Source organism: Lagopus muta, chromosome 18 (genome assembly GCF_023343835.1).
Source record: "Lagopus muta isolate bLagMut1 chromosome 18, bLagMut1 primary, whole genome shotgun sequence".
Classification (NCBI taxonomy): Eukaryota; Metazoa; Chordata; class Aves; order Galliformes; family Phasianidae; genus Lagopus; species Lagopus muta.
Window position 1 is genome coordinate 5,693,364 of NC_064450.1, and position 25,831 is coordinate 5,719,194.

The 25,831-nt window shown below is 56.6% G+C and overlaps 2 protein-coding genes across 9 annotated transcripts in view; both read left to right on the forward strand.

Annotated features, from left to right (window-relative positions):
* The first annotated feature begins 327 nt into the window (after positions 1–327).
* On the forward strand, positions 328–6,171 carry CHMP6 (charged multivesicular body protein 6). Its single transcript, XM_048965394.1, has 8 exons — positions 328–445; positions 540–649; positions 1,189–1,276; positions 1,819–1,905; positions 2,016–2,081; positions 2,355–2,435; positions 3,113–3,167; positions 3,879–6,171. Exons 1-8 carry the CDS (start codon positions 383–385, stop codon positions 3,929–3,931), a joined length of 603 nt encoding a protein of 200 aa, XP_048821351.1. The 5' UTR covers positions 328–382; the 3' UTR covers positions 3,932–6,171.
* Positions 6,172–10,969: 4,798 nt separating this feature from the next.
* The window catches only part of BAIAP2 (BAR/IMD domain containing adaptor protein 2), a 32,498-nt gene continuing 17,636 nt past the window's right edge, over positions 10,970–25,831 (forward strand). For all 8 annotated transcript variants that reach the window (XM_048964791.1, XM_048964788.1, XM_048964786.1 and 5 more), the window contains exons 1-6: positions 10,970–11,093; positions 16,851–16,926; positions 18,386–18,472; positions 24,514–24,575; positions 24,899–24,970; positions 25,124–25,261. In XM_048964791.1, coding sequence (XP_048820748.1) covers positions 11,022–11,093; positions 16,851–16,926; positions 18,386–18,472; positions 24,514–24,575; positions 24,899–24,970; positions 25,124–25,261 — 507 coding nt within the window. In that variant the 5' untranslated portion in view covers positions 10,970–11,021. The remainder of the gene's footprint in view (positions 11,094–16,850; positions 16,927–18,385; positions 18,473–24,513; positions 24,576–24,898; positions 24,971–25,123; positions 25,262–25,831) is intronic.

Genomic DNA, 25,831 nt, shown 5'->3' on the forward strand with positions numbered 1-25,831 from the left:
CCCCTTTCCCTATAGCTGCCACGCTCTGTGTCCCACCATCCTTTATAGCCTCCATCCCCTATAGATCCCCACTATCCCCTGTAAATCCTCTCATCCCTTATAGATCCCCTCCACTCCCTATAGGTCCCCTCTACTCCCTATAGATGCCCCCATCTCTATGGTTCCCCTCCATCCCCTACTGGTCCCCGCTATCCCCATAGTCACCGCCTCCCGCTCCCGTCCGCGCCTCATTGGCGCCCCCTGGCGGTCTCCCCGTCGCACTGCACGGCGCTCTCCCGTTCCCTCCGCGCTGTGCCGTTTCTGGCCCTACGCGGCCGCCGTCGCGAGGCGGGGCGGTGCGGCCGGGGCCGCCCGGGGCCGGGGCAGGAGCGGCGGAGGGGCGATGGGGAACCTGTTCGGACGGAAGCGGCGCAGCCGCGTCACGGAGCAGGACAAGGCCGTGCTGGTGAGAGCGGGGCCGGGGCCGCAGCGGTACCGCGGTGGGGGCTGCCGCCGCCCAAAGCCGGTCCGGCCCTGAGCCCGACCCCATCTCTCCTCAGCAATTGAAGCAGCAGCGGGATAAACTGCGGCAGTACCAGAAACGGATCAGCCTGGGCCTGGAGCGGGAGCGGGAGCTCGCCCGGCAGCTGCTGAAGGATGGCAAGAAGGAGTAAGGGGCGGCGGGGCCGGGCGGCTGCGGGCGGGAGGGGACGGAGCTGCGCCGGGTCTGACGGGGCCGAGCGGAGGGGAGGGGATGGGACGGGACAGATCAGATCTGACCTGATCTGACAAGACCTGCTCCCTCCTCTGCTGATGCAGCCCAAGGACCGCTGGCCTTTGTGCCCCCAGCACACACAGCTGCCCCACATCCCGCATTTCACCATCACAACCCCCACCTCCTTCACAGCACTGCTCTCAGTCCGTTCTCCTCTCGGCCGTTTTGCTCCCCCCTTCTCCCCCAGCTGCAGCATCCCGCACTTGGCTGTGTTAAACCTCATTTGGTTCATGTGGGCACAACTTTTAAGCCAGTCTGGGTTATTCTGGTTGCTGTTTCTTCCTTCCATTGTATCAAATGCAGCGCTCGGCTTGGCGTCATCCACAGACTGCTGAGAGTAGTGCTGAAAGTAGGCTTGATCCCTTCATCTGCCTCGTTGATAACAGCGTTCAGCACTGGCCCTTCTGTGCTGAACTGCTGCTATTTCCCCTCAGAAAAGCTATGCTCTTGTTGAAGAAGAAGCGTTACCAGGAGCAGCTGCTGGATAAGACAGACAACCAGATCAGCAACCTGGAGCGGATGGTGAGCGAGCACCGGGTGCTTCACATGTGGGGCAGAACCAGGAGGGGCTGCTTCGGGGTGTGCAGGACTGCACCCCAGGTCCCAGCAGGGCTGTGATCCTGCCCAAAGCATCTGAAACTGTCCTGGTGCCGTGACACCTCTGTAAACAATCAAGTGGGAGAATGTTGTGAGTCTGGACTGCAGGCTGCGGGTGAAAGGCGTGTTCTGTAAGTTAATAGAACCTTAGTCACAGGGTGGGCAGCTGCAGTAGAATCTTTGTCCAGCTTGTCTTGGTTCTACCTTGGTGTAGAAATGGATGTGTTTGCTCTGGCGTGGCCTGGGGAGCTACAGCCTAAGCTTGGATTTGAGAAGCAGACAAAAGCCTACTGGATCTGGTTTTGCAGCTACACATGTCAAAGGAAGAGTTTTTGTATACGTTGTACTGCTGATACGGTTTAAGCCTCTGTTGGGGCTCTTGACTGTCTTCACCTTTCAGTTTCTCTTGGGAGTCTGTGGCAGGGCTGTGACAGCTGTGACACTTCCCCCTGTCCCTCCTGTTTCAGGTCCAGGATATCGAGTTCACCCAGATCGAAATGAAGGTCATTGAGGGCCTGAAAATAGGCAACGAGTGTCTGAACAAAATGCACCAGGTACGTGTGGCCAGGTTGGCCGAGCGCAGCGTTGCCTTGAACTCAACAGGGTCCTTGGATGTCTCCCTTCAGGCCTCACTCACGCGTGGATTTTTGGCTCTTTTCCTCAGGTTATGTCAATAGAAGAAGTGGAAAGAATAATAGGTGAAACCCAGGATGCTGTGGAGTACCAGAGGGTACGTATGGTGTGTGTGAGTAGCTGTGAGCAGAGGCAGGCTGCCACGTGTTTCTGTGGGGCACTGTGTGCCCAGCCTCGTTCCAGAGGCAGTCAGACTGGAACTTGAACTCCCTCTTGATTGCCTGCAGAAAAATTAGGTTTGTTGGTTTTCTGAGTACCCCTTTGTGCTGTGCATCCATTGGTTTGGTGCATTGGTGGATCCTGCTGTAAGGCACAGAGCTGCTGCTGTGCACTGTTCTGACTGGAATGTGCCTTTTCCTCACTTGTGTAGCAAATAGATGAGATACTGGCTGGGAGCCTGACTGAGGAAGATGAAGATGCCATTCTAGAGGAATTAAACACTATCACTCAGGTAGGACTAACTTGATGTAATTACTTTCAGTGCATGTTTTCGGGAAGCTGTTGGCAAAGGAGGAATAATCTTATTACCACTTGTGTTAGCTTGTTCTGCCACAGATCTCAGTTGCACCTGTTTGTGCCTAATTCCTGAGTCATGAGAGATCAAGCTAATTGGTTCACACACAGCAATCACTTGAAAATGGGATGATTTAAAGGCTGTGCTGTATTTGCTACAATCAGCTGATTTCTGTTCTTACTGGGTGGCTGTTCTGCTTTACTAAATAAGATCTTGAAAGCCCTGGATCGTGCTCAGATGAACAGGAATCAGTGTATATTACCACTCTCTGTGATGCCTTTGGCTCCCCCAAACACTGCCCTGGTTTGGCTTCACTGCAGAAACATGCAGCCAGTGGGAAGTGAGGTGCAGAAGATCTGCAGCTTGAGGAGATTTGTAGCTAACAGGGAGTCCTGCTAATTTAAACGCAAATGTATCAAGCCCTGCTCTCATTCACTGAGCAGTGCTCAAACCCATGAGCCTTCCTGCAGGTCTGGGGGCAGGTATCGTTTCTGCATGAAGTCACTCCTGTGTTCCCAAGCAATCTTTGCACATAACTGTGGTGCAAAGGTCTGTGATCACCGCATGGAGCAGCGCAGGCTCAGTGCCACGTCTGCTCTTTGTTGTTGTTGCAGGAACAGTTGGAGCTTCCAGACGTTCCTTCTGAGCCGCTCCCGGAGGAGCCCCCAGGTAATGCTGTCTGCTCTGTGTGCTCTGCAGCTTTGGCTCCACCTACATCTCTGCTCTGTGCAACGCTTTGAGCCCTCCTGTATGCTGTAAATGTCCCAGCAGACATGAAGGCTGTGTGGTGAAAGCTGGCACAGGCTTCCCTCCGTGGCTCTGACAAACCCTGTATTGCTGAACCTTTACCTTGAGGGGACCCGGTGCCCCTGCATGGTGTCTGTGTGGGAGAAATCTGGGACAGGGAGGACAGGGCTTGTTTGGTTCCAGCACTTGTTTACTAAACACGGATCAAATGTCATCTCTGTGTTGACAGCAGGATGGCCAAACAAAATACGAGCTGCCCTCACAGCAGGCAGCTGATGGAGCCCATTTAGACTCATGTTGTCAGAAGGTGGGGAAGGGAGCAATGCTGCTCTGCCCCAGCTCTCCGAGAAATGGCTTCTTGTTCTGGGTGTGTGCTGGGCAGGAGGCCAGTTGGAATGGTGTCAGGTGCACTCAGAAAGTGTTTTAATTCTTGAAGTGCTGCTGGAAAGAGAGGCATACTGGATAGGTAAAATCATTTGTAATGCATGTTTGTGAGTTCAGTGGCTTTCCAGGCACTGTGCAAGCATTTGTTGCTCTGCTGGGAAGTGGAACACGAGTCCTGGTCCATCTGCAGCAGGTGGCTCTGCACGTTACTTCTGTTCTCACTGTAACAAGTTTCTTTTTCCTCCGCAGAAGCAACACCCATCAAGAACAGGCCAAAACCAGAGCTGGTGGCAGCATCTTAACTCCCGTTTCTGGGGATCCCCCCATAACTTTCACCCAGGACAGTTTGCCTGGTGACAAAGCAATTGCCTGGGAACAAGCAATGCCTCGGCAGCATCCCAGCTGTGCTGGGCAGATTGTGGAGCAGGATTCCCTGTGCAGGGCGGGGATCCTCAGCCCATCGATTATTGCTCTTGTATCAAGATTATTTTCTAGTGCTTTCTTTTTTTGTAACTTAAATTCTCAACTCACTCAGCTGCGCTGTCTTGGGATTAAATAACAACTCTAAAACTTCCAAAGCCAAACACTTTCTCTCTAGGTTTGATTTCAGCTGTAAATCTGCCTTTGCTCTGTCCGGTCCCCAGCCTGCCCTCCCTTTGGGGTGCTTCTGTCTGATGCAGCTGTCCCAGGGCTGCTGTGAGCCCTTCTCTGTCTGCGCTGCTCTCAGCCCCTCTGCTTTTCCTCCCCTGCTTCTGGATGCAGGCAGCTGCTCTGCGGGTTGGATTCTGCCAAGCTGTGCGTAAAGCCAGAGTGTTCCTTTGGGCAAGGCACAGTGTTTGCTTGCCTTTGCCTGCAGCAGCACTCATTGAGAGGGGAAAACCTCCGGTGTGAGGTGAGGAGCTGGGCTGTCCCTGGGCAATGAGTCAGAGGCGGTCATTAAGGATTCCCACTCAGCTGCTCCTCCTCTCCTGATCCGCAGCACTGAGTGCAGAGCTGAGCCTGCAGAAATCTGCTGAGCCTCTGAAAACCGCAGCAAGGAGCCTGCCTGCATTGGGAGCCACAGGTCAGCCTGTGTGGCCCTGCTCCATTAGTCTGCATTCGCCTTTGCAGTGCTCAGGTGGGCTGAGATAACTCTGCTTCCAGCTGTCAGCTTCCATATTTTGTGGCAGGGCAGCGGAAAAAGAGAGGTTGGGCTGGGATGGGTGAGTTCTGCAGTGATGTGAAGCGTGCAGCTCCTCAAGTCAGTACCCAGAGGGATGCTGGCATGGCCAAGGTGCTGCCAGGGCGTGCAGGTGGAGCTGTGCATGGAAACCAGCAGAGCTGCACGCTTGCAGGTGCTCATAGGAATCCACGGATCTGTATTTATCACACTCCTGAAGCCACAACCCTTAACCCTTGTTTCTGAGGCAGAGCAGAAGGACCCAGAGGGCCCTCTGAGACTTTTAGTGACTGCTTTTGGGGATACGCGGCCTGGTGCTAGACAAATGGGGAGCAATCCCAGAGGCTGTGCTGGTGAGTCAGCAGCGATTGCGTTTTGTATTTCCTAAGTCATGCTTTCTGTTCCACCTTCATGTGTGATGTCCCACAGCCCGGCGTGGGCATTACGTCCTGCTGCCGGGGCGGGATGTGGGGCGTGAGTGGCAGAGGCAGCCTGCGCTCTGCAGCCGCCCTATTTTCGGTTCCTGGGCTCTCTCTGTTAATTAATGTTGCATAACAAAGCCGCTGGCTGGCAAGCAGCAGAGCCGCGTTTACAAAGCGGCGTGGCTGTTGCAAACAAACGGGTTTCTGAATTGAAAGGACAGGTTGAACGCGATGGCTGTGCCCGTGCCAAGCGCCGATGGGTGCTGGGAGCCACCCCGCAGCTGCAGTGGCGCAGGGCTGTCTCCTGGGTTACGCTCTGTGATGGTTTTTCTTTCTGCAAGGCTGTTGCTTCCCTCTGTTACATCCTGGGTGGTTGCAGTGCTCACTTTTTCCACCAGAGAGAGCCTCGTCTTCGCACTGCTCTCATCAGCATTGTTGTTCCTTCCGTCTCCTTTACTCCGTTGCTAGCCTGGTGTCTGCGCCTTTAGTTTGACCCTATTTAATTTGTAACTCCTAGGGGTGGATGCTGGGCTCCCCCAATACGGTCCTTAAGGGACCTCTCCTGGGGCACGGCTCTTGCTGCCAGTGCTCTGAGCAGACCCTGTTCTGCAGGGTGGGCACACCTTGCCCCCCCTACTCCACTCCCCCCAGGTCCTGGCAGCAGGGGAGCCCCCAGCAGACCCTCCCCGAGGCCGCAGAGGTGCTGGGCTGAGTGCTGAGCCCATGTCTGTGTGCTGCTGTGGTCAGGGCTGCGGTGCAGGGGGGGTTAATGCGGCTCCCAGCTTTGGGAAAGGCCGCGCTCTGACCTCCCCACAGGAAAGTTGCAAGCAGATTGCCAGCAGCTTCCTCTCCTAATCCCTGTACCAAACAGATTGTACCGTGTCTCCTTGGGAGGAAGCGCCAGGAGTGCTGTGTGACCTCTGTGGTGTGCTGTAACAATAAACAGCTTCTAATGGTTTCACCGATTCCTCTTCCAGCCTCGTGTTTTCACGGTAAATGTTTTCAATGGGTTGGAGTTGCCTTCTCCTCCTTCTCCTTCTCACCCCTGTGCTCCTGGGAGGCACCTGGGCAGGAGGTCTGAGAGGTGGCTCCATGTGAAGGAAAGGAGCAACACTGTGTGTTGGGCACCCTGGGAGCACCGTGCTGCCAGGTAACAGCAGGACCAGTGCCCTGCCATGGGTGGTGGGTTCTGGAGCCGTGTCTGGGAGAGAAGCTGCATGTTGTGCTGTTGCTGCAGCGGTAGCACTCCTCCGGCATGCACCATGAGCAGGGCCTGTTGCTGGCATCACGTCCTCACTCTATCTGCAAGGCACAGTCCATGCCCAATCCTGTCCTGGTGGTGGTGGTGGACGTGGGGGTGCTGATGCTGCCGTGCCCTGCGTTGTGCAAGCAGAGTCGCCTTCAAATGGACTCAACTTCCCCACTGCCCACAAGGCAGCAGAGCATCAGCCTCACCCATAAGCTCAGGCTCGGCTTCTTTTCCCTGCAGTGCAGCCATAGATGCTCTGGAAGCAGCTTGGGAGTTATTTGGGGCTGAGCCCCTCCTGGTGCAGCCGAGCTGTGTGCATCCACGGAGCCGCAGCAGTTTCTATGCCAACGCGGCTGCAGTGCTGTGCTGGGGTTGGTGCTGCACCCCCTCGTTCAAACAGCTCCTGAAGCGTGCGTGGAACTGAGGGTGAGGGGCGCAGCCCGGTGGCTGCAGAGGTGCAGCGCTCCCCTGGCCGCTCGGTGCTGAAAGCACCCGAAGGCAGTTCAACTGTGGGGGAAAAAAGCCCAACAGAATCCGTGCCGTTCCCTCATCGGAGCAGCAGTGGGAACAAAGCGGGTTTGTTATGGGGCTGTGTGAGAACGTGACCTCTGCAGCTCCGAGAGCTGCCTGTGAGCTCCGTGCAGAGCCGGGGCCGGGTGCTGCTGCTGGGGGGCACGCAGCCTCGGGTCACCACTCCTTCCACACCAACGCTGCCCCACACAGTGAGGAATGAGGTTCCTCGGGTGGTGCACGCCCTGTGCCTTTGTGTGCCATCAGCGGAGCCGCTCCTTGTCCCCGGCCGTTGGGCGGAGGCTGGGCTGTGCCCAAGGTTGCAGCGAGTCACAGGGAGCAAGTGGAGGCTGATCCCGGGGCTGTGAGGGCTGTTGGTGTTGAGGGGCCATTGGGAAGGCAGCCCCCCAGCCTGGTGACCCCCAGCCTGGTGACCCCCAGCCCGCGCTCCAGCAACGTGATGCCAAATCCCATCTTGCCCACTGTGCAAATCGCATGAACTATGCCTGTTATTCAGAAGTATCCCCAGAGATCTCCTTAGCGGGCTGTAATGCAGCATTACTCATGGCTCTGGGAGCTGAGGCTGACCCAAAGCCAGCAGAGCCATGCCTGTGCAGTGGCATGGTGGGGCCAAGCAGTGGAGGCCCAGCCCTACACCCCCTGCAGCCCCAACTCCAAGGGGCAGGAGCTGCAGTGGGGCATCACCGCATCCCGGTCCTCCAGGCCTTGGCCAGCTGACCTTTTTGGGCTGCCCCCTGCTCCCCTGCTGTTACCATGAGCTGCTTGACCCCGGCTCGACCTCACCCGGCCGAGTTCCCCCTGCAGACCCTGCCCTGCAATGCAATGCTGACCTACTTTGGGGGTTGGAGGAGCGCTGCTCAGCTGAGCGCTGCACAGGGGCCCCAAAGTGCTGTCACTGCCAGTTTGGGCTCTGTGCTGGATTTCGGTGCTACAGCTTCTACCTAATAAAATAAGAGCCGGAATTGTTCATCCTTTGCTAATCCTCAATAAATGGCTTTACTTGATTTGCTGTTTGTGCTTCGGGGGATTTAGCAGGCTGAGAGTTGCTGACACACGCAGGGAATCTCCAGTTTTTGGTCGCAACTTGAAGTCCTGACTCTACAAAACCAAAGCCAAAAACTTCCCTATACCTCGAAGCACTGCATGGTACAGCACTGGGGGCAGTGGGGAAGGACCAAGAGCATGGGATGGATGCAATCAACCATGGGGCATAGCAGGTCACCAGGCATCCCTGCAGCTGCTTGGGGCTCTATGGCACTGCTGGGCACTCCATGGCACAGCTCAGGGCTCCATGGCACAGCTCAGGGCTCCATGGCACATCCTGGGATTCCCTGGCACAGCCTGGGCCTCATAGCACTGCCTGAGGTTCCATGGCACAGCTCAGGGCTGAGCACACGGCTGGGAAATGCGCATCGATCAGAGCTGCCCGAGCCATCAGCCGAAGCAGCCAAGCAGGACGAGCTGGCAGGGGGAGAAACTCCTGAGGTTGTGCTGGAACCCATTAGGCCGATTTCCCAAAGCGCCACATCAGATGTCAGAAAAATCATCTTAAAATGGCCTGAGAAACAAATAACTCCTGGCACAGCACGGAGAGGGTTCGCAGCAGAGTGCATGCAGCGTTTTCAGGACGCTGATGGAGAATACATCTGCATGAGAGCGAAGGCACAGAGGTTTCTCGGTGATCTTGTTGGCACTTGCAGGGACGCTCCTGCCCTGTGCTGCACAGCTTGGATTGGGGTGGTATCCCCATGGAAGCCTCCATCCTGCACTTTCCAATGGGGCACAGCCATGGGGAGACATGGGGCTGAGCAGAGAGACCACTGTCCCTATCCCCAGTGGCCAAGAGGAGCCCTCTGCCTTCACCCATCACCACTGTGGTTCCATGCTTGCTCCAAGCACTGGGGCTCGTGACCCGGCTGGAAGCACTGGTGTGACGCCATGCTGATAATTAAGAAGGAACCTAATGAAACTTCTAAAATAGCACCATTTCCTCCACACACCTGCAGCCGAACTGGGTGGATTACATAAGGTGGTGTTGCCACAGCAACTTCGCTCCACCCGGGGCTGGAGGTGGACGGTGCTGCGTGCGTGGATGCGCCGTCAGCCGAGGAGGGGGCTTGTGGGGGGGATGGTCCTGAGCCTTACTGCTGCCGGGGTCCCATGTGGGCACTGCCTTGTGTTGGGTTCCATGTTGAGCAAGCAGTGCGGTGCGAGGTGCAGGCAGGGGTTCTGCTGCTGGCCCTGGGGTGCGGTGGGCGCAGCACAGCCATGGGAATAGAGGGAATCCATCTCTTAACATGGGAATAAGGAACCCCGGAGGCTTCGAGCTTTGGGAGCAGGGGTGTGAAGGAGGGAGGCTGTCAGTATTCAGATTTCCTGGGGATAGAGATAAAGAGAAGCAGGAGATGGGAAGAAAGCGGAGCCGGGTGGAGGCTGGAAGCAGCGCGAGATTCTCTGCGGGTCGTCCCAAAAGGCCTCTTCCATGATGAGAAATTACAAATCCTTTTATCTTCTCCAGCAGAACAGCTTGCTTGAATTGCTGGGCTGTCACACTGGAATTAGATGCAAGAACCCCCCACCTCCGTGACGTGGCGAAGAACTTACATAACACAACTAAAAATAAGGCGATGGAGATGCGCGTGGAGCACTGTGCTCCTGGCTGCTCTCTCCAAAGCACTTTGCTGGCAGTGGGAGCAGCCTTGGGCCTGGTCCTGGTCCTGGTCCATGGGGCAGCAGCACACTGCAGCACCAGGCAGGTCCCTGCTGGATGTCCCATGCACCCAGTTGTAGCCAGGAGGTCTCTGCTCCCCTCCTGCCCTCCAACCTCAGTGGGAAGGGGTTAATCCACTGGCGTAGGAAATTGCACATGTGGTGTGAATTCATCCCTGACCTCTGGTGTGGGAAGCAGGGATGCAACCAGGATAGAGATGGGATGGGGCTGGGACAGATTCAGGTGCGCCCAGGCTGAGCTGTGCCCCTGCTCCCCATTGTGTGGATGTGGAGAGGTGCAGGGGAGGCAGTGGGACAGCAGCAGAGCTATGGGGACAAGGTATTGACCATCTGGGGCTGCTTCTGCCATGGGCCTTTGGATTGGAGGGAGGAGACGGCTGAAAATAGCACACCTGGCTGCTACCTGCTGCACTGCTTCCTGGGGCCAAGGGCAGGAGAAAAAGGGGGGGGAGGTTCATCCTGGGGGCAGGTGAGGACACCCACAGCAGTTTGTGCCATGGCATCTCTGGACATGGGAGAACCTCAGTGCTGTGGTCACAGGGACAGGGACAGGGATAGGATAAGGACAGGGCCGTGACATGCAGTGATGGTCCCACTCTTTCTTGGATGGTTTCTGCTGCCCTTCCCCATCTGACACCAACACCATGCAGCCCTCCATCACCTCTCATGCCCAGCACCATATGGGCAGAAGCACAGCATGGGGTGCAGGGAGTGTGTGCAGGGCAGCTACAATTATGGGGCACAGCATGGGGCACCACAAGGTTTGTGGGACGTAGTGTGAGACATGGAGGGGGGTAAGGAAGAGTATCAGGGTATAGGAAGAGGTATTGCAGGCTATAGGATAGGGCACAGCAGGGGCTATAGATAGGGGTCTGGGATGGGGTGTAGGATGGGGTATGAGATGGGAGTGGGTACGGGATCAGAAAGGGTTATGGGGTTATTTGATGGGACTGTGATAGGGGATGGGAATGAGGTATGGGATTGGAATGGGGTACAGGGTACGGGATGGGAATGGGGTATGGAATAGGAATGAGGTACGGAATGGGAATGGGAGATGGGATGGGACGGGATGGGATGGAGATGAGGGGTAAGCGGAGAACGGGTCGGGGCACGATGGGGCACGAAGAGGCGTTCCCAGGACGCGGCTCCTCCCCGCGGGCGGGCCGTGGCGGTGCGGGGCGGTGCGGGGCGGGCTGGAGCTGATAAAAACGGCGGTACCGCTCCGCTGCGCCGCTTTCCGCGTCCGCCGGCAGCCGCGGTCCGCGCAGCCCCGCACCGCCCCGCAGCCCCCGCCGCCGCCCATGGTGCTGCCCGGCCCGCCCGGCATGGCCCGCTCCGAGGAGGTGCACCGCCTCACCGAGAATGTCTACAAGGTAAGTCCGCAACAGGTGCGGGGCCGCGCGGCGCGTCTCCCGCTTTCCCTCCCCCCCCCCCCCCCTTCCCTTCACCCTTCTTCCATCTGCTTTGATTGCTTTATTTCTCTCTCTTTTCCTCTTCCCTTCCCCTCCTCCGCCGGGCGCGGGGGCAGCGCGGTGTTGGGGCGAGAGGCGGAGGAGGAGGATGTGGATGTGGATGTGCCGCCGCCGCCGGGGGGGCCGCACCGCACCGCCCCCGCTCCCCTCCCGCCGCCTCCACCCGCAGTCGCACGGAGCTCGCGGAGCCCCCGGGACGGGCGCGGTGCCGGACCCCCCCTGCTCTGCGTGGGGATGGGTGCGGAGCAGCACCCCCTCCCCCCACTTACCCCGTCCCCGGGTCACTTCGGGCCGCCGTTCCCTTTCTCTCGATACCCGAGAGCGGTGAGCTCCCCGCTTAGCTCCGCGGTTCTCCGGGCTCCGGCTCTCACGGTTTGCTTTTTGGTTTTGAAATCGGATGGGGGAAAATGCGCCGTTCCGCGTGGTTCGGTTTGTTGGATGCGGTGGTCGGGGTCGGGAGGTCCTCTCCAGCCCGGCACGTCGCACGGGATGCCGTCCCTTCCACCCGCACGGCTCTCACATCTTCGGTCTCAAGCTGGAGCTCTTCTGAGCGTTCTGCGTTAAAAGAAAATGGTTAGAAAAAGAATCTAGCGCCTGGAACGTCGGGATGGGGAAGTTCAGAAGGCTCCTGCGGGCACGTGAAATGCCAGGCCCTGCGGGATGCAGGGTGGCTCTGCGGATGGCGCCTTCTGGTTTTGGGGTCCCTGCACCACCCCCCTGCACCCTCTAAAATGCGCCGATCCTCCTCCATCTCCAGCTGTGCAAAGCGCAGACCTACAGTATCACGCTGATCACAGAATTGTAGGGGTTGGAAGGGACCTCCAGAGATCATTGAGTCCAACCCCCCTGCCAAAGCAGGTTCCCTGATGCTGTCCCTGTGCTGTGCTCTTGGTGTGGTCAGTTCCAGAGCAGTTTTGGTGGTGACTCAGGTGTTGTCCCAGGGGTGTTGCCCTCGAAGGGCCGTGCTGATGGCAGTTTGCAGAGCTCTGTGTCCTGGGTGCCATCGCTGTGCCATGTGCTCGGCAGCTTTGAGTGTGATTTGGTGTCGGCCTCGGCCATAGGGCTGTGCTGGTGAGTTCTGTCCCAAAACACCTGTGGTTGAACCATGTTTGCTCCTTAGAGAACCAATGGGGGCTGTTGGCTGTGCTCTCCTCCTGCCCCCAACCATAGCTTTTGTTGCTTCTGCATTGAGAGCATTGCACGGAGCCCTGGGGTCACAGTGAGGGCTGTTACTGCTGAGCGGGGGGCAGCGCCCATGGCACGGGGCTGCTCCAGCTGCAGGCTCATAGGAAACCAATATGATGGCTTTGCTGTCAGCAAAGGCTCAGAGTTGTGTGCGTTACAGCGGGTGCAGCATGGAGATGAGAACATGGAGCTGGGGGCAGATGCTGTGGTGTTACCCACATCCCGTTTTGCTGCCCTGGCTGTGGGAAGAAAACAGCATTTCCTGAAGCCGAGGAGATGCTTTCCTTGGTTTCTGCAGGTGCTCCATGGGCACCATGTAGGAGCTGCGTGTTGGTGTTCCATGGAGGACTCCTGGAACTCCGTGTTAGGGCAAAGCAATGTGAGCACCCGGAGCTCTGGAAACCCACCCAAAACTGGCCCTGGTGCTTCACAGCCCCAATGCCCAGCTGTTGTCCGATGCCAGCACAGCCCCAGAGCACACTATGGCCACAGTGCTGTCTGCCGTATTCCTTCCCAGCGCCTGGAGCAGCCCTGCTGGCCCAGCACCCAGCACAGCCATTCTGCCTGGGGAGCCCACTGTAATTATTTCCCTGTACCACCGCTCCCCTTCGGAGTGACTGCACTAATGAGCTGGTGGAGGAGCTGTCAGCCGCCCCCTCGCTGCTTTGCCACTACAGGCAGCTGCCTACACATGTGGAGTAATTACAGAGCGAGACGGAGGATGCTGCCACCTTCCACCAACGTAATCCCACCTTCCCCAGGCACTGATTCACTTCTGTGCACCTCGGTGGGGCAGTGCAGCTGCCCCTGGGCCGGGGGACAGCGGTGTCTCTTCCGCCTGGAGACAAACCTCTCATTTCTGATGGATGAGATGACTGCTTCCAGGCCAACCTCCATTTCGTTTAGAGCTCTTTCTTCACGTGGGAGATCATTTTGCAATGGTGCACGGTTCGCTCTGGGTTTGGAGAAAGGTTTCTTAGCAGCACCCTGAACTCAAACCCTCATTGTCGTGCACAAACATAGGTGTGATTTCTGCCAGTCATTTACTCCCCTTCAGATGCAATAAATGCTACTCCCAGCACAACAGCCGTGTTATCTCCAAGTCCGGAGGGAAAGGGAGAGCTCCTTGCTCAAGTGAATCAAGAGGGAAATGGTGGCTGGCTCGGTGTGCTGGCAGCAGAGGGAGAACATAATGCAACACCAAATGAAAGTTGGCCTTTGGGGTCGGCTGTGCCACCCCGGTTTCTGTGCACTGTGCTCTGTGCCTTGGTGCTGGCTGTGCTCGGGGCTGAGCATGGTGCTGCCCTGCTGTGGTTGTGCAGGGTGCTTTGTGGGATGCTGTGTGCCTCAGGGCTGCTGCAGTTTGCAGGTTAGTGTGTGCAATGCAGAAGGAAGCCCCTGGTCTGTCCCGGTACCCCAATGCGTTCCTGCACTGCTCTTGGGTCAGTGGTGCCTTTGCTTTTGGTGGCTCCTGGTGCTGTGCTCGTAGTGTGATTTCACAGTGCTGCTGCTTGCATTGCAGGGTGGAGGGCAATGTGCTGCAAACCTCCCAGAGCATGGAGTCATCATCTGGGTGAGGTGGGGCCATGGGTTACTGCTGGTGGCTCCTGGGGAGGTGCTGGCAGTGGGTGCCAAGAGCCAGCAGCTGCTCTGTGCCCTGTGGGCCATGTACCTACACTCCAGCCCTGGAGCTTGGCTGTCCTCATCCTCTGCTGCCTTGAGTAGAAATGAAGTGGTTTTGGAAGGGTCCCTGTTCTTCCTCTGTGTCCCTTGCTTGTGAGCACAGTGTCTGGTACAGCTGATGCTAAGTGCTGCCTGGGCCAGCTGCTCCTGTTGGAGATGCTCCTGGAGCAGCAGCACGGTGTGGGCTGCTGTTTGCAGTTGAGATCTGTTGGTGCAGGGCAGGACGTGCTGAGATGGAGGCAGCGCCAGGGTTTGTTTGGGCATTAAATATTAACACAGAAATAATGGAAGGCGTTCCCGAGGCAGGGCTTGACCCATTTAGAAACAAAACTTCCTTGTAGCTGAGCTGTGGCGTGGCAGTGCCATCGCAGTGTGGCCGTGCTGCGGTGCTCAGCGCTGTCACAGCACCCATCCCATGGGGATGTCACCCAGGTGGCTCTGCAGGGCTGTGCACTATGGTGGAGCAATGCTGGAAGAGCAGAGGTTGGTGGTTTTTCTAGCGTAGAAGTAGAGCCCAACACTTGTGCTGGAGGTGTAGGACATCACTGCTGTCCTGGCAGCTTGGGGGCCGTCCTCAGCTCCTTCTGGCATTCAGCTGTAGGGTTTGCCTTTGGGCTGGAGGGGGATGGACTTTTTGGAGCGTGGTTGTAAAGACCCTGGGGAAGTGTTGTGAAGGTTTGCTTCCTGTGCAGGAGAAATGTGATACGAGGTGAGCCAGCTCTGCTTCCAGCTCGTTCCTGGGGAGTGCTCAAAGTTCTAATTGTGGGCTGATGATGATGGCATTGGAGCAGGAGGTGAGCTTGCTCAGAGTGCAGAGGCAATGAGCTCGCTTCCGATGCACTCCTCTCCCCCCACCCACAGGACTGTGGCCTGGAGACCTCGTGCTTTGCATTAGTTTCTTTTCTGGCAGCTGAACAAAGCCGTGCCAATCCCAGAGAGCTGAGCAGCATTACCCAGGAGGTCAATGCCACTGAACAAAGCACAGCCCTTCCAACCTTTTGCTGCCAGGTTTTGTTGTCTGTGTTTTTCTAAACTCTTGCCCAGGCAACGGGTTTGTGGGTGCTGCTGATGGAGCAGAATTGGAGAGAGGGCAAGATGTGCTTCCATCACTGGGGTTTTGCAGTGCCCTGTGCCCGGGCTCCCCAGGCTCTGAGTGTGATCCCTGGTGTGAGCTCAGTGTTTATCTGCAGTGTTTGCTTCTCCATAGTAGCTGGGAGCTTTCCAGCATCTCTCATTGGGGAGGTGAAGGTGTGTTAGCTCTGGAGCTGGCTTCTCTTCCCACCACGGGAGTGAAAATACGACTTAGAAACCTCTATTTTTATCTCTGTAGTGAAGATCCCTTTTTAATTCCCTTCTCCTGTGGGGCTATTTGTGTTGGAGTCTCCAGGCAGTGTCTTAAAAACGTTCACTTTCAGCAAACTTCCTCCATGAGGTTCCATGAGTTTTACTTGGCTGCCAAGGAGCCTCCTTCCCCCCCCCCCCCCCCATGGAGCAGCAGAGCCTTTCTGCAACGCTTCTGCTCTTGGTTTGCTGCTGCCAAACAGCTGTGCCATACCCCGAGGTGCTGCTGTACCTCTCAGCTGCCCCAGGTTTGGGGAAGGAGCAGCAGGGATATGTCAGTGTGAAGTGGGAAGGGCAGAGCAGCCCTCCCCAGTGCCAATTAACCCCCATGCAATCTTCTCCCACAATTACAGAGAACACCTCACTGCACGGCTTGCTGCTGCAGGTCCTTTTCTCCTTCCAAGCTGAGCATGTTCCCAGTGCTGCCCCGGCCTCAATTAGCCCTGCAGCTCTCATTAGCTGGGTGCTCACTGTGCTGTCTCTGGGCTGGAGCATCCCAAGGCAGGATGGAACCCAGCTGTCTTGAGCTCAGCTATGCACAGCCTGCCCTGCACCCACAGAAGGAAATGAAACCATCGCAGCCTGCAAAGGGCGAGCAGCAGAGCTGGAGCCGAGGATGCCTGGGGCGGAAAATGAGCTCTGTGTGTTTGCCCAGCTTTGGGTGAGGTGACAGATGCTTAATCAGCTTATTGGACAGAAGTGTCTCTCTGTCTCCCTCCCAGTGTGGGATGCTGCCAGCAGTGAGGTGGGTGCTGAGCCCCTTCCCCGTGGTGCTGTGGCTGGCTGTCCACATCCCCTGCTTTGGATGCAGGCTGCTCTAGGGGTGCAGTGGGCACAGAGCTGCTGTTCCCTCCCCAGCTCAGCTGGGGTTGGTGTCTGGTTTGAGAGATGCTATCAGTGCTGGGGATTGAGCAGCTTTGGCAACTCCTGACAAAAACACAAAGAGCCGTTCTTGGGCACGGTCTGATTAGTCCTCCTCTCCCCTTGTTTGGAAATAAGAACCTCCGGGAGGAGGAGGGGCTGTGCTGGTGAGCTGTGGTGTGCTGCTGCTCCAATACTGGTGGCTGCATTGCTGGGGATGTGGGTGCAGTTCCCCGTGTGCAGCTCCAGTATGACACTGGTTGCAGGCCATGGTGGGACTGGGTGATGCTCAGTGCAGCAGCATGGGCTGTTCCTGGCTGTGTCCAGTCATTTGTGCCATGCTTGGCTTAGCGTCCTGCTCTCACCCTTAGAGCTGCCCAAAAGGAGCAGAACCTTTGCCCTTTGCTCGGTGGGAGTGCTGCCATTGAGCAGCATGGGTTGAAATGTGGCCACATCAGTGCACAACCACCATTCCCCTTGTGATGCTGGAGGTGTGGATGGGTCCTTCACCCCATTCCTGCCTTTAAAGACACACTGAGCTGCCCTGCTGCCACCTCTGCTAACACCCGCTGTCCTCCTTTCTTCCAGACGATCATGGAGCAGTTCAACCCCAGCCTCAGGAACTTCATTTCTATGGGGAAGACCTATGAAAAAGCCTTAGCAAGTAAGTGATGCTGTGCTGCTGGCGCATTGCTGGAGGACTGTGAGCCCATGTGGGGCTGCACGGTGCTCTTAAATAATTAAAATTAAGTTAAAGCTCTATTTAAAAGTATTGTTTACATGTTCAAGTTGCAGAGGAAAATAAATCCCCCCCCCTTCACACACAGTTGTTGGCGGCAGCTCCTTGCTGAGCCTATCGGTTCCCACTGGGGGCTGTTAGAGGAGCATGGAATTAATTGGGCGAACCGTGGATTGATGGAAACCAAAACCAAACAGTTGTGACGTGGTGACTCTGTGCTGCCCAGGTCCTGTCCAGCCCTGTTCTGTCAGAGCTTCGTGCAGAGGACATTTGCTTCACTTCAGAAGCTGCGCTGCACGTCGCCTGGATTTTATTTTTTTAATTGGATTGCTGGAGATGCCTTTAAGGGTGGAGGCTGTCATGATCTTAAGTCGGTAGAAAGAAAAAGATTTCAGTCTCATAGTCTTAAATGGTGGTGTTTGAAGTGCGACCTCTGGGAAGGATCTGCACATTCCTGCTCTGTGCATTCCTGCTCTGCGTGTGCCTGGAGCACTCCTTATCTCCCCCAGGCGGGGCTGCTGCATGCCTGTGAGGGGTCCACATCCCTCCCCACTGCTTCCCAGAGGGTGTTAATGGTATGGGAGGTGCCCATGGCACAGGGTGAGGACCTGGGGTGCTCACAGACCCTCACGTGCAGCACCATTGAGGATGAGAGGTGATGTCCTCCATGTACCAGAGAGTCAGGCTGGGTTTTAGGAACAATTTCTTCTCCAAAGTAGCCCTCAGTGGCACAGGCTGCCCAGGGAGTGGGGGAGTAACCATCCCAGGAGGTGTTCCAGAGATGTAGCACTTGAGGACTTCCATTTTTCTCACACCTCTGCTCCAAGATCTTCCTGCAAGCTTGACAGCTGTCTTCAGTCATTGTTTGGGATCCCAGAGCTGGTGGGGCACCCGAAGGCAAAACGTCGCTCAGTGGATGCTCTTTGGAAGAGGCTTCATTGCTGAGCGCAGTGGTGCTGAGCTGTACAGCGTGTTCTGTGATGAGAGGAAACCCCCTGCTTATCTGATTAAAGCCGAGCGGGGAGCTGGAATGTCAACAAACAGCACTGAGCTATAATGAAAGTCTGTGATATTCAATTATTCTGCAGCGCTTTTGCTGAGCTCCGGTGGTTACGCTGGAATGAAAACCACCGAGGTGCTGCACGTACCTTGCTTTCCCCTCCTGAGCAGCTCTGTAATCTTGCTGCTCCAGCTTTCTTCTTTCCCGGTGTGTTCCTTGCTCCTCTTGCTTGTTTGTTGTCTCGTCCCTCCCTGTGGGGCTGAGCTCTTTGAAGTCAGAGCTGTTTTTCTGTTAGCGTCTAGCGCCTGTTCGGTGCTGCAGGAGCTATAATAGCTGCCAGCCAAGTCTATAACCTGCTTTCTTTTTTTTTATTAATGCTTTTAGGTATGACATATGCAGCAAAAGGATACTTCGATGCTCTGGTGAAGATGGGGGAGTTGGCCAGTGAGAGCCAAGGATCCAAGGAGCTGGGTAAGTCACCGATTCATGGCTCAATGGAGACCCGGCCCAGAGCAGAGATGAGACCAAATCTGTGCTGTTGCTGGGGATGAGGAGCTGGGCACGGAGCTGACCCTGCCTGATGTGAATAGCCCATGTGCCTCTCTATTTGCTGCTAATGTAGCTTCTAAAAGAAAAGAGAAATCCTGCTAATCTCAGTTTGAGGATTTGAGGATGTTGTCAGCACGTGGTGTTTGCTAAGAGGAAGTGTTTGCACAGAGCTGCTCTCACGACACTTTTCTTGCTTTAGAAATGAGGAAGGCATCGCTGCCCTGGGAGCTGGGGCAGTGCTGCTAGGCTGCAGCCCTTGGCAAGATGGTGGGTGTGCAAGGCCCAGTGCAAGTCAGTGCCCTGCCTGTGTCCCACTGTGATGCTGTTGTCTGGGCTCAGGTCAGAGCTGCACCGTGAGTCCTGATGTTCTGCACCTGCATTCCCTCTTCCAGTTACTCTTCAGGGAGCTGCTTTCCCCGTGCTCATGCTTCCCCTCCCTGCATCAGCTCTGTGCTCCCAGCTCGCTCTGCAGCTCTGTGGTCACACTGGAAGTGGAAATGTGGGGGGGGCTGTGGGCTGTGCAGGTGGGAGCTGGGCCACAAACCCTCTGCCCATAGGAGGGCTGTGCAGGACTGTTCCCTGCGTGCAGCGCTGGGGTTTGGCACGGGGCAGCTCCTGTTTGCCCTGCAGCAGCTCTCAGCCATCCTGCTGTGCTGATCTTTGCTGGTGTTTATGGTGGCAGCTGCTCCATGAGGAAGAAAGTGGAGATAACATTTGTGGAGTTGATAACAGGACACCACCCTGTCCCAATGGGCTGCAAAATGCCTCAGATGGGGCTGTGCTGCCTGCAGCAGCAGAGGTACTGCTCTTTCTGGGCACACCTTGAGCTAATCAGTGAGGGCTGATAGTGCTGGAAAGGAGCTGGGTCTGGGTTGTGTCCCACAGCTGCAGCAGGTGGGGGTGCTGCTGGGGCTGCAGCTTCTGGCCTCCAAGGACAAGGATCTGAGACTTATTCCCCTTTTCTCTCCTGTGCTTATTTTTTGATGCTATTTCTGAGCCAAGTCATCAATTGAACATAAAAACAGTGCAGATCCTGTGCCTAAAAATGGTGGGGAAAAGTCCACCTATGTCCCAAACCCACCCCGGCTCCGCGCTCAGTTCCATGCCTCAATAGCACATGCAGCTCAGAGGAGCTTAGCTCCTAATCTGGGTGCTGGGAAACCACTCGGTGATCCCTGTCTGCAGACATGCTGGGTGTCTGGTGCAGGGTCCTGCTGCCTCGTGCTGCACGGTGCTGGCTGTATTTGCCCGTTCCTTGGGCTGCAGCGATGCTGCACGCTCACCTTGCTGCAAGCGTTCAGCCTCTGCCCACCAGACTGCTGCCCCCAGCTTAGCTCTGCGCTCCCCGCCTGCTTAGTGCTTCACATAGCTCACAAATTCTCCACCAGATTTTAGCAGCTGTGCTGAGACAGGATAATCTGGTGCAGCAACGGGAAACCCAGCAGTAATGAAGCACCTGAGCTGTAATCGGCTCTGTGCTGGGTGCAGGCGTCGGGTGGGGTGGGCACAGCCCTGCCAGCCCCACCACTGAGGTTTGGGGTGTTCAGAGTCTGATTTTCCTGTTTGCACCCAAGGTGGTGGTGCAAGTTGCAGCTCCCGGCGTGCTGTGCCTCGCTCTGCCCTGGATTTTGCACCTTGAGGAGCTGAGCCTGGTGGATGGTCAGGGCCAGGCTGTTCTTGGCATTGCCATCAGCTGAGTCGCTGGGATGGATGTGACCCACCTGTCTGGCTCTGGTCCCATCCAGCTCTGGGACTTGGAGGGTTAGATCCAAGCCTGCAGTTCCTTTTGGGTGTGCACAGCTTGGCTGAGAGGTGGTTTTTGGGAGGGTGAGAAGATGGAGTGAGTTAATGCTGTGCCTGATCAGGCAAGATTTGCTCTGGGCTCAATCTGGGATCTTTCCAGGAGCTGGGTACTGCTCCAAATGCAGCTTCTGTGGGTGGTGCTGAGTTGTGCTGGGGGCTGAATGCACCTGCAGCAAGCTCCTCCAGGGCCAGGGAAGGACTGTTTTGGGGGCTGGTTTTTTACCAAGGTCCCCTCAGCTGGTGCCCAAGGCAGCTTGGTGTCAATGGGGCACAGCTGCAAAGGAGCTCTATGTGGCTTTCAAAGTGTGTGTTGGTGCCGGGCCACTGTCTTCTGGGTATGCCCTGCCTGAGGAGGGACTCTGAGCTCAGGGCAGAGCCCAGCTCTGTCCCAAAGGCTCGAGCACTTTTGGGACTCAGTGCTGCGGTCCCACCTGACTCCTGGTGGCCTTGGCGTGGTTAGGAGGCTTTGTGCTGCGCTGAATCCTCAGGGGAGATGCATTAATCCACTAATTGGATTTGCAGCCGTTTTGGGTAGGAGTTTCCTGCAGCAGCAGAGATGCAGATAGAGATCCTGCAAATGCCAAAGGTCACCATCGTGCCAGCAGAGGTCCTGTTGGTGGGCACTGTACCCCCATGCTGCACGCGGCTGGAAACGTGCCTGTGCTCAGTGCCCTGTGCTCAGCCAGGCGGGCTGGGGAAGCAATGGCTTTTTTTTTTTTTCCTCTCCTTACTTTGTCTCAATAAAAAAAAAAAAAGTGGAAAGCTTTGCCAAGCTGGGCTGGAACAGAGGCTGGGAACAGAACTGATCATTGTAATGCTGATGAGCTGCTGATATAACATCAACAAATCCTGCATGATCCTTTCGGCTGTGATAAATAAATGGAACCTTTTTGAAGAGGAAATGCAGAGCTGATTGTTTCCCTGTACCCGTGTTGTTCTCTCCCTCCCCCCCTCCCAAGTGCTTGCGTGAATCTCCTCCCTCCATGTTGCTTTGCAGTTTCACATCTGAGCTGATAGGAAGTTGCATCCAGGACCCTTTGTGTCTGAATGAGGGCTCAGCCATGAAGTGCTTTCCTCAGGGACTCGAGGGCTCGTTTGGGATTGTGCCCCGTGAGCTTGAATCCCGATCTGTTGGTTTCAGGGAGGAAATAGGATTGCAGAAGTCCTCAGCGGCGCGCTTCTGTCCTAAATGTGGCTGAGCCAAACCCTGAGCAGTGCCATCTGATCGCAGCCAGGCTGTGCTGGGCTGTGCATCACAGGGCAGGTCAGGACGCAGCGCGTGGGGAGCAGATGGGACTTCACCCTGCGCACAAATTGGTGCTTTTCCCCCCAGAAAATAACTGTTGGAGCTTTCCTGTCCACTGCACAGCTTAGGAGGCAGCTGCCCAAACAACCTGCCTTGTGCTGCCTGCTGCTTTTTCTCATTATGAGCTAATGCTCTTCCTCGCCTGCTTGGTTGCTTCGCTTCTCGATCCTGTTGCTTCTCCTGTTCCCCTCCGCAAAGCAGAGGGTGAAGCTGGGTGCAGTGGGGAAGAGCAGCAAAGCTTGGCACTGTGCTCTTTGGCTTTGAGCTCTGAGTGCTCGGTGCCGGTGTGGAGCGGGGCCGTGTGCTTTGTGGAGCAAGGAAGTGATGCCCGGCACCGGTGCTCCTGTGCAACTTTGCATTATTTGATATTTCCTTAAAGCTGGCCCTTCTCTAGCTCGAGGGTTCAGAGCCACGGGCTCAGGAGCAGCCGGTTCCTGCAGCTCTGCCTTCTGCCGGGCAGCTGGCTCTGCGCGTGGTGCCCAATTGCAATCTCAGTGATGTGGAACAACCTGTTTCGCCGTTGCTCGCTGGGTGCGGTTGGGGAAGGGCCCACAATGGTCCCTATATTCTCCCAGCATGATACTGTGAGTCACGCCGACGCAAATAGCAGCTCCCAGCCTGTGTGTGTGCCTCCCTGCAGAGCAGGCACGGCCCTGGCGCTGCCCTCCTGCCCACCCCGTGGCTCTTTGTTTCTGACCTCAGCTTTCGCGCTTTGCTTTGCTTTCTTGGCTTAGAGCATGTGTGTTTTGGCACGGGGCAAAGATGGTGCTCGCCCTCTATCTAATTCCCAATGTGACCCGCACTGTTTGCGGCAGGGATCGTTGAGTGTGTTGGTTCCAAGCAGCCCCAGCACAGTGCCAGCAGTGTGGGAGGGAGCTGGGGGGAGCCCCCTGTGAGTGCCGTGCACCTCCCCGTGCTGCTGATCCTACCATCAGCCAGGGCGTGCAATATTTTGGCTTCACAAGGGCTGTGATATCTCTGAGTCACATTTTAACTTCTCCCCTTGCTGCTGAGCTGTGTCAGTCCAGGTGGTTTCAGGGTGAGATGTTAATGCCTAACGAGGTCTGCAGCCTTTTCACAGTACGTAGCGTGAGGCTGTCGGGCTGTTGGAGGTGTGTGACATTGCTGCAATTTGGAGACTTGAGCTTCAATCCACCACCCTGTGTGGGCTCCCAGCTCTGGAGGCTGCAATGGGAAACCCAGAGTGAAATTTCTTAAGGCTCCCAGTGCGGGAGGAACCTCAGAGGAAGTCAGTGTGACCTGATGCTGGGCGGGCAGCCTGCAGCCTTCCTGTGCTCTGTGCTCCCCACGCAGACATTCCAGGGCTGCTCCTCGGTGTCCCTGCAGTGTCACGCTCAGCCCTGTGCTGGAGGAGCTGTGTGGGCTCAGGATGCTCCCACCCAGCACCCAAGCTGGAAAAGCAGCAACACTGACCCCATTGGAGCACATGCACATAGGGCAGTCAGACATGCAGCGCAAGGGATGGCTCTGCCCTGCCCATTTGATGTGGAACGGCATCCAGCCGGGGCTGAAACTCCCCACATTCAGCTGTGATAACAGCCAGAGGGGATGGTGGAGGAGAAAGTATCAGCAGAGATGGCTATCGGTGTCCTGGGAGGTGCTCCTCCACCTCGCTGCTGCTGGGAGCTGGGTGGGGAGCACAGGGGTAGAGCTGCATGGTGCTGATGTGGGGCTGTGTGTATTATTTCTGAGCATCTCATCCCTTCCCTGCATGTGTTCCATGCACAGCATTGCTGGCAGAGCCCTGGCCTGGCTGCTTCTGCTGCTGGATTTGGTCTGATGGGAATGGGAGAGAGCACAGTGTGAGCTTTGGGAATATAGGGAAGCCACCTTTGTGCCCGTATACTCTTGGAGAAAAAGGAATCTCAGCCGAGCTACAGCATTACGTCACTTTTCTTGCCCTCCTGGTAGTGGGAATTTGTGCATTTCCTAGGATTGAGCAGTCGCAGCCCAACCGGAGAGCAATTTCCTGCACTCTTGTCGGGGTAACCTTTGGCCCAAGCCTTCCCATTCATGCGTGGAGCTTTTCAGTGCCAATGTGTGGAGCTACTGCGGCCGCTGCACCTCGGCACTGCTTTGCTTTGCTTTGCTTTGCTCAGCATCTTGCAAAGCAGCCATAAAAGTTAACGGTGTGTCTCCAGCTGCGGAGAGCTGGGCTGGTGTGGGAGCAGAGCTGCTGGCCAACCTCACTTTGTGCACCGCTGCTCTGCTCCCTGCCCTGTGCCACCCTGTGCCTGTCCCAGTGCCCTCAGCCCTTTGAGATTTTCCCCCTTTCAAAGCACAGGGGCTGGCAATTGCCCAGAACAAAGGGGTCAGATTTTAATGTTTGCAGAGTTTTGAGACGTGCTGTGCGGGTGCAAAGTACAAATTGCTTCAGCCGTGGGCTAAAGCACGTTGGACCAGAGTGTTCCTAATTGCTCGCTATTGGAGCGCAGCCCGTTTGCGTGGTCCCATGGGGATGGGAGCAGGGTGACGTGGTGTGGGCTGGGGCTGATGGTGCCGTGGGTCTGAGGCTGGCACAGCTCCTGCAGAGCGGCTCTGTGGGGCTGCCTGGCTCCGTCTATGGCGGGGCTTTGGGGCAGGATGTGGCTCTTCCTGTCTGGGGAAAGCTGAGTGGGAACAAGACTTGAAGGCCTTGTATTGGAAAAGAAGAATTGAAGGAAGAGTGGAAGCAGAGCTGGGATCCCTCTGCTGGGACGGCCCTTCCCCTGCAGCATGGCTGCCCCGTTCCATGGTGTGCTCACAGCCACCAAAGCTGGACGGATCCCTCCCTGCTGTCTGAGCGCCCCCAGCTCCATGCCTGAAGCCCCCTCCTCTTGCCTTGTCTTTCCAGGAGACGTGCTCTTCCAGATGGCTGAAGTCCACAGGCAGATCCAGAACCAGCTGGAGGAAATGGTGAGCTCATATTGGTGCTGTGGTGCTCAGCCTGGGCAGAAAGAACCCCTCTGAGCCCTCAGATCAGATCTCTGGAATTGGTGAGGGCTCGGCCAGGGCACCCAGCCCCTCACAAGCTGCTGGTGTTGCGACCAGGTCCGTCTCTGAGCACCTGTCCATCCTGTGCTGCTGGCAGCATCCCCTTTACCTGCTCAGCCCCAGCCCCACTGCCCTCCTGGCATCAGCTCTGTGCAGCCCTGGTTCCCATCACAGGGATTCTGGGCAGTGCTCAGTAATGCTCTGGGTGGCAGATGTCAGAACCTGTGTTTGCTCTCTTCTTGCAGCTGAAGTCCTTCCACAATGAGCTTCTGACACAGCTGGAGCAGAAGGTGGAGCTGGACTCGCGCTACCTGAGCGTAAGTGTCCCAATTCAGCCCCTGGCCATGTCCCTGGGTCATCAGACGTGTCACCATTTGGAATGTGGTCTCCCAACCCCTGTTTGCTCCCAGGGCTGGGGGTTCCACATCACCCCCCTCGGGCTGCTCTGAGCCTCCCCCTCTCACCCCCAGGCTGCACTGAAGAAATACCAAACAGAGCAAAGGAACAAGGGCGACTCGCTTGACAAGTGCCAGGCTGAGCTGAAGAAGCTGCGGAAGAAGAGCCAAGGAAGCAAAAACCCCCAGAAGTACTCAGACAAGGAGCTGCAGGTAGGAGCAGGGCTGGGGGAGGGCAGTGCCCATCACCCTTCCAGCTGTGTGCTGGGGCTGTAGGAGCAGCCACTGGGATGACATGGGGATGTGGCCGTGCCCAAGCTGAGCTTCTGCTGGTGACTAACGCTGCTGGATCCACCACAGCTGGTGGTTTGTTGGGTTATTGGGTTTTTTGTTGCTTTTTTTTTTTCCTTCCCCTCCTCCTTAATGAATGAACCCAAAAAGATCATTAGTTTCTGTTGTGCCAGATCCATCTCCCTCTGGATGGTGTTTTGCTTAAATATTTTCAGTGCCTTCTGACGGGCGGCCCTTCCCCCAGCCCGCCCGGTGGCGAGCGCGTGCAGGAGGAGGCTGGCAAGTGAATCATGGCTGCGTGACTGCGGCGTGGGCTGCTGTGTGCTGATGGGGCTGTGCCTGTGCTGCTCAGGGCTGGGGGCTCAGAGCCCTCTGCACAGCTTTGGCTGCTGGCAGGCTGAAGAGCGGGGTAGCTGAGCATCCATGGATGCATCCCCTGGCATGGTGAGGGGCTGCGGTGCGGTGTTGTGATGCACCCCTGGCACGGATCAG